At 44.3% G+C, this 6,777-nt stretch overlaps 1 protein-coding gene across 1 annotated transcript; it reads left to right on the top strand.

Moving 5' to 3' along the window:
• The first annotated feature begins 4,924 nt into the window (after positions 1-4,924).
• LOC138871573 (uncharacterized) lies at positions 4,925-5,449 on the top strand. The gene has a single exon (XM_070149458.1). The coding sequence runs from the start codon at positions 4,925-4,927 to the stop codon at positions 5,447-5,449; it is 525 nt and encodes a 174-aa protein (XP_070005559.1).
• The last annotated feature ends 1,328 nt before the right edge of the window (positions 5,450-6,777 follow it).

Consider the following 6,777-nt stretch of genomic DNA (forward strand, 5'->3'; position numbering starts at 1 on the left):
AAACCCAAAACAGTTAACTATACATGCCTAAGGGTAAAGCGTAAGAGCCATTGTCGCCAGCCTAATAAGCCTCAGGGCCGCACACATAAAAGTTCGCTTTGATCCAAGGCATAAGAGCCACTGTCGCCAGCCCACGCAAATTAGAAAACTTGAGGGTCGATTCAGCCCGAGTCGAAACCCAACTCGGAGACTAAACCCAAAACAGTTAACTAGATATGCCTAAGGGCAAAGCGTATGAGCCATTGTCGCCAGCTTAATAAGTCCTAGGGCCACCCGCACATAAGGTCGCTCCAACCCAACGCGTAAGAGCCCAAGGGCCAGCTCGAAATCCTAAAAACTTGAGGGTCAGATGAACTCAGGTCGAAATCCGACTCGGAGACTGAGCTCGAGCTAATAAAAATGCCTGAAAGCAAAAAAACAAGAGCTCAAATGCCAGCTTACTCTAAAAAGTAACCGACTTAGTGTGTACGAGTCACTGTCACCAGTCTCGATGATAGTGAAGCCCTGGGGTCTAATCCGAAGACGGGACCCTGGTTCGAAGGTTAAAGAACATCACATAGTATTTCTGGAAAGCAAAAAGGAAGGGGGAACAAGAAATAAAAACCCTTCTTATAACCTCCAGGGGGATGTTTACAAGTCTTGAAAAAACCCTTACAAAGAGAGAACCAAACAGAATCTTAATCTACCATCGAAAGGGAGGTCTCCGGTGTCTCCACCAAAGGTTGCATCCCGATGACTACGGGTCCTTCAGCGGCCTCTCTTCGATGGCCTCCTCCCCTCCGGCAGACTCCGCCTTCTCTTTTGTCACCTCTTGAGCCACTGCTCGGCGCACCCCCAAAAGCAAGCAAGGCAGCATCTCTTTTCTCCAGGGTCTCCATTCTCTCGAACTCAACATGCAAAATGATATCTCCCACACGTATATCCACTGCCCGAGTCAACCTTGGCTCGGTCCCCTCGGGTGCCCCTTCGGCTCGGGCGCTTGTCACAATGGCATCTTCTCTATACAAAGATATAATAATCTCGGCTCCAGTCTTGATCCTGGATAATGTAGCCACCAGCTCGCAATGGAGACCTCTGTACTTGCCACTATCCTCCCTCGCCTCACTAAGCTGAAGCCCAACTAATATCACCTTCTCCTAGAGGGCATCCTTCTCGGAAGATATCTCTCTCTCACGCCATTTGAGTTCGGAGACTTTAGAGTCTCTGGCCCGAAGCTCCTCCCTCAGCAGGGCACATTCCTTCTCAAACTACACAAATCAGATCTGAGATGTTAAAACACTAGGATCTGGCAAAACATTCAGATAAAGGTAAACGGGGACTAGATAACCTTCTCAGTAAGGAAGCCTTCTCACGCTCAAGGCGGGTCACCTCGACCTGATACCAGGTGAAAGTATGGTTGTAAAGCACATTGGCCTTAAGCTACGAAAAAAGACAAGTTAGAAAAAAAGAGGTCAAGGAAACTAAGGCCCGAGCGACAGACAGGGAAACGAAGATTACTCGCAAAGCCTGCTCATTTCACCAAAGATGAGGGAAGAATCAACCTCATGAACTCCCTTAGAAATGGTTGGGAGCCTTTCAGGCACATCTCCGACTTTCACAGGCATCCCCACATCAAGAGATTCTTCGCATGGGGCATATTGCACTCCTTCAAAAGGTAGGGTCATTCCCTAAGGAGAATCAATCATGACCACAACACTGGCAAGGTAAGTCAGGGCCATACCATGTCTATTCGGGGTCCCTAAACTAGGCCCCTCCAAACCACCTAATGAAGGCACCTCAGATCGAGGAGAACTCTGACTACCGACCAGCTCAGGGGAAGAACCCGATGCTCTCTCAATTGTCTCTCTGCCACAAAGTGGGGCCACAACGACATCAATCTATGGCTCGGAAGCCACCATCTCTACGGCCCTAGGATCATCCAGGCTTATCCCTCCCTCAGGCATCATAGAGAAGTTGTTTTCCTCCTCACCCTCAGGGTTTCCCACCATTTTTGGGGTTAGATATTCCGAGTCGGCCTTAGTCTCTTCCGCTTAATCCTCTTAGATTAGGAAGGTCGGTCCAACGAATCCCCTTGTCTTTTCTTCCCTTTGTTGGGTACCAAAGTTCCTTCCCCATCGAGTAAAGCTCCATTAATCAAGGGGAGTTCCCCTAAACCTACACAAAGGCAAGAGGTAAGCACAGGGAACGGGAGCACTAATAGTAGCGATTTGAGTCGAAAGGGATGACTACAGCAAGGGTAGAGGCTCACCATGATCCTTGGCTTCCCACCGCGACTGGGATAAATCACTCCACACTCGCTTAGCATACGGGCAAATCGAGTACAGACGACTGACCCAATTCTGGAAGTCTGAAATAGCACCAGGGTAAATTGTTGCGGTTGTAGTAAAAAAAATAATACATGTTAAGTGCTTGAAAGAACATAGCCGGAGAGAAGCGAGGGAAGTCAAGGTAGCTTGTCTACTCTCGCTCCACATTCCACCTCTCGGGGAACGGTATCTTTTTCGCTGGGATCAGGTCAGAATTCCTAACTCGAACAAATCGGCTTATCCATTCCCCCTTTCCAAGCTCTTCGGTATAGGCAAAGAGAGACCTTGGGGCACGATAGCGAAGTTTGATTAAACTCCCACGGAAGAGACGGGGGTTGTACATCCTGATTAGATGATCAAGGGTGAAGGGCATCTCTCCGATCACGTTCACGTAGTACCTGATCATGTAAACAACACGCCAGAATAAAAGATGAATCTGGCCAAGAGTCACTTGGCATCATTGACAGAAGTCGAGAATCACGGGGTCGATCGAGGGCGAAGATGTCCCCACCGGCCCTAGAGTAAACGGATAGGCAATTAGCTTTCACTCTTTCAATGTCTGTTATCGAGCTAGTATACTGAGTCATGGGCTCGCTACACCCCGGCTTCGAATAAGGTCTCTCGGCCCTGAAATCAGAGGCCATCGCGAAAGACCCTGGAACACATTCCTCCGCACGAAGAGGCACTATCACTTCACCTTGAGATAGGAGCGAAGAGGACGAGGCCACAACCTCCTAAGAAGCGGAGGCAGAATTTTGCCATTTCTAGAAATTTCCAGGAAAAAAAAAAGGAAAGTTGTGTTCCTAAGAAAAAATGAAAGCAAATGAAGAATGAACCTTTTCTAAGGTTTGGGAATACAATGAGTAATAGAAAATAAGAAGGAGAGTATTTATAAAAACCCTGCATGCGCATTGAAGAAGGCCAAGAGACAGCCAACTGCCATAGTTAATGCAAAAATCTTTAGGGGCTGCATGTGCATCGTATATTGGTGCCTTGTGCCTGACGGCGTTACGAGAGCGTCGGAGGGTGAAGAAATTCAAGGTCATTTCTTATCACTTTCGCTCTAAGAAACGCGGAGACTATCTGTGTACGGTAAAATCGGGGGTGTCCAATTTCCTCATCATTATAGTGCCATGCGAACGTGCTTCTCGAGGTTCGAGACCGAGATCAAGGCCCACTGTCAAGGGTCATCGGGGCCCGATCTCAGGGTAGTATAGACCAATGGCTATATTAGAAAAGAGGGAAGTTCCCATGACGCTTGGCTAAGACTGACAAAGCCTAGCGGGCTATTCTAAACCCAATGTAGGGCGTCAGAACATCATATCTAACTGTCCCATCCCCATATCCGAGTAGCTAATGTGTTTTGTACTATGTTATGATTCCCCTCCTATATAATGGGCATTCCTACCATTCTTGTAAACTCTGTTTCTCCAGCTGCTCTATAAGAAATATAGAAAAACACTCTCTTTGCTCTCTCATATACTCTCTTGATATTATTGCTTTCATTTTGTTATCTTCTTATTTGTTCATCATTCATTGCTTATCATTAGCCATAAATAGCCCTCTTTAATTGCATCATAACTGTTATCCCTACCCCCGATCACCCACGATATCTCAAGTCCGAGCCCTGGAATCGACTTCGAGGCCCCAAATCGATCGGCTCGAGGTCCTGAATAGCTGACCCAACGGTTTGGTTATAGCTCTCTCCCTAGATTTATTTCGTCTCTGAGTCTCATATACTTAGCATCAACTGCTTAATAAACTAGCATAAAAATGGAGGACGTATTTTTAGAGACCATCAACAAATTTAATTGTTAAAACCATTTTCACAGTAACAACTATATACTTCATCTGAGCTTTCTAGAATGAGATAGAAAAAACATAATAAAAAAATATCTTTCCCTCTTCTATCTTTTATCTCTCTCGATTAGGGTTTCTTTTCACTTTAAGATTTCTACGATTGACTCCAATAATGGAGTCTAATATGGTATCAGAGCACTCCAATCGATCTGCCTCACTTAGAGCTTTCGTCTGATGGTAACCATCAAGCTTGGTTCACTGATTTCATTCATATCGAAGAGTCTCATGTCAGAACCTTCTGGAAACTTTTCTAAGTTTTTGTCTCTTTCCTGTTATTAGAAGACCTTAGCTTCTTCAGGTGTGCGAGGAAGGAGGGTAAAAATTCTATTCTCTTATTTGCATGTGAAAATCTAGGTAATATTAGGTCATTTTGTTCTACTTGTGAAATTTGGACTGCTTCTGTGATTCTACGAATTGTCAGTCTAGAAATTTACTTTGTGTATGAATATGGGAAGTCCTTCATCTACTGCTGATGGTTTTGTCGAGTTCACTGTGGACTCGTCTCACCCGTTCTATGTTCATCCCTCCGATAGCATTGGAAGTTAATTAGTTTCCATATCGTTCAATGGAACCGGTTTTGTACATTGGCATAGTAGTATGCTTACCTCCTTCTCTACCAAAAATAAATTAGGAATAGGGACTGGTAATGTATCTCAACCTCCACCTAATTCTCCCTATTATCCCTTCTGAGAACGATTTAATGATATGGTGAAAGCTTGGATCCGCCTTTTTATTTAGCAACTGCCACCCCGCTTAATATGAATAGGATGTACTTACCGACCGGTGATAGGAAAGAGCTGATCACCAATTCTCTGACTAGGAAGATAGCAGAGAGTGTTATGTATCTCAACACTGCTAGAGAAGTGTGGAGTGACATAAATGAGAGGTTTGGACAATCCAATGGATCCAAATACATTCAAATCCACAGGGAAATTAGTTCTACCTCCCAAGGATCTTCTGATATTACTACTTATTTTACCAGAATGAGAGCTTTATGGGATGAATTGAATTCTGCTTATGTTGGTCCTACATGCTCTTGTGGAGCACTACTCAAATTTATTGAAGACCAACACCTTTTTCAATTCCTGAGTGGTCTAAATGAGTCCTATTCAACAGCCAAGAGTAGCATTATGCTTATGTCTCCACTTCCATCAATTAGCAAAGCATATTCTTTGCTTCAACATGATCAAAGCCAAAAGGAAAATCAGGCTCCAAATTTGGGTTTCTCTGGTGATTCAGCTTCCTTTTCTGCTACTTCATCCAACTCCAATCCCCAATCATAACAGAATACTTTCCATATATTGAACATAAGGACCTAAGAACCCTAGAGCATATTTCCCACAAATAAGTCCGAGCACACACTCACCTCGCATGCACGGACTACAATTAGCAAAGAAGACTCAAATCCTAAGGGAAAGTCCCCCCACACAAGGTTAGGCAAGATACTTACCTCAAAGACGACAAACTGATACTCTAAAATACACTTCTCGGGCAAAAAGACCTCCGGGCTCAAATCTAACCAAATTAACTTCAAAGCACAAATAAAACACATAAGAAACTATTCCGGATCATAAAGTCTCAATCTTTAACAAAATCCAAAAAATTGGTCCAAAAGTCGACCCCAGGCCCGCACCTCGGAACCCGACAAATTTTACAAAATCCAAATACCCATTCCAATATGAGTTCAACTATACAAAATTTATTAAATTCCAATACCATTTGGCCCCTCAAATCACGATTTTTCATTTTAGGAATTTTCTTCAAAAACCAACATTTTACTCAACCCAAATCACAAATTAAATGATAAAAGAAGAAAAATTCATGGAATACAATTAATTCTAGGTGAAGAACACTTACCCAATCGTTTTACTTGAAAAACCCACAAAGAATCGCCCAAAACCGAGCTCTAGAACTCCAAAAATGGTGAAAATGACAAACCCTCGGATAAGAGTACTTTTTATTCTGCCCAGGTCTTAAAGCATCGCGAACACGGAGGAAGTATCCCTTTCGCGAAGAAGAAAAAGGAAGGCTGCCCAGTTGTGCTTCACGAACGCGACAGCACGCACGCGAACGCGAAGAAGGAAAATATTATGGCCCAGAGATTGCTCTTCGCGAACTCGTGAACTACTACGCGAACGTGAAGAGTGGAACGGCATAACTACGCGAACGCGATGGACAGATGCGAACGCGATGAAGGAAGAGATAGAGCTTCGTGAACGCGATGCTTTTAAGCAAACACGAAGAAGGATTTCCAAGTGGTCAGCAGCAAAGCTTCACGAATGCGGAAGGCGGTTCGCGATCGCGAAAGAGGATACCAGAAGCAGAAACAGTAGTTCAAAAACAAGGGAAAATGACCTGTAGCCCATCCGGAACACACCCGAGGCCCCCGGGATCCCGTCTAAACACACAAACAAGTCATATAACCTAACACGGACTCGCTCGAGGTCTCAAATCACATCAAACAATGCCGAAACAATGAATTATACCATGAATCGAACTTACGAACTTCCCAATCTTCCAACTTCCAAATCTCGTGCCGAAACCTATCAAATCATCCCAGAATGATGCCAAATTTTGCAGACAAGTCCAAAAAGACATACCGGTGTTGTTC

This window comes from Nicotiana sylvestris, chromosome 6 (genome assembly GCF_000393655.2).
Source record: "Nicotiana sylvestris chromosome 6, ASM39365v2, whole genome shotgun sequence".
In the NCBI taxonomy this organism is placed as follows: Eukaryota; Viridiplantae; Streptophyta; class Magnoliopsida; order Solanales; family Solanaceae; genus Nicotiana; species Nicotiana sylvestris.

What these genes read in the sequence shown, in the direction of transcription:
- LOC138871573 (XM_070149458.1), top strand. Translation starts at nt 4,925, where the DNA reads ATGAATAGGATGTACTTACCGACCGGTGATAGGAAAGAGCTGATCACC.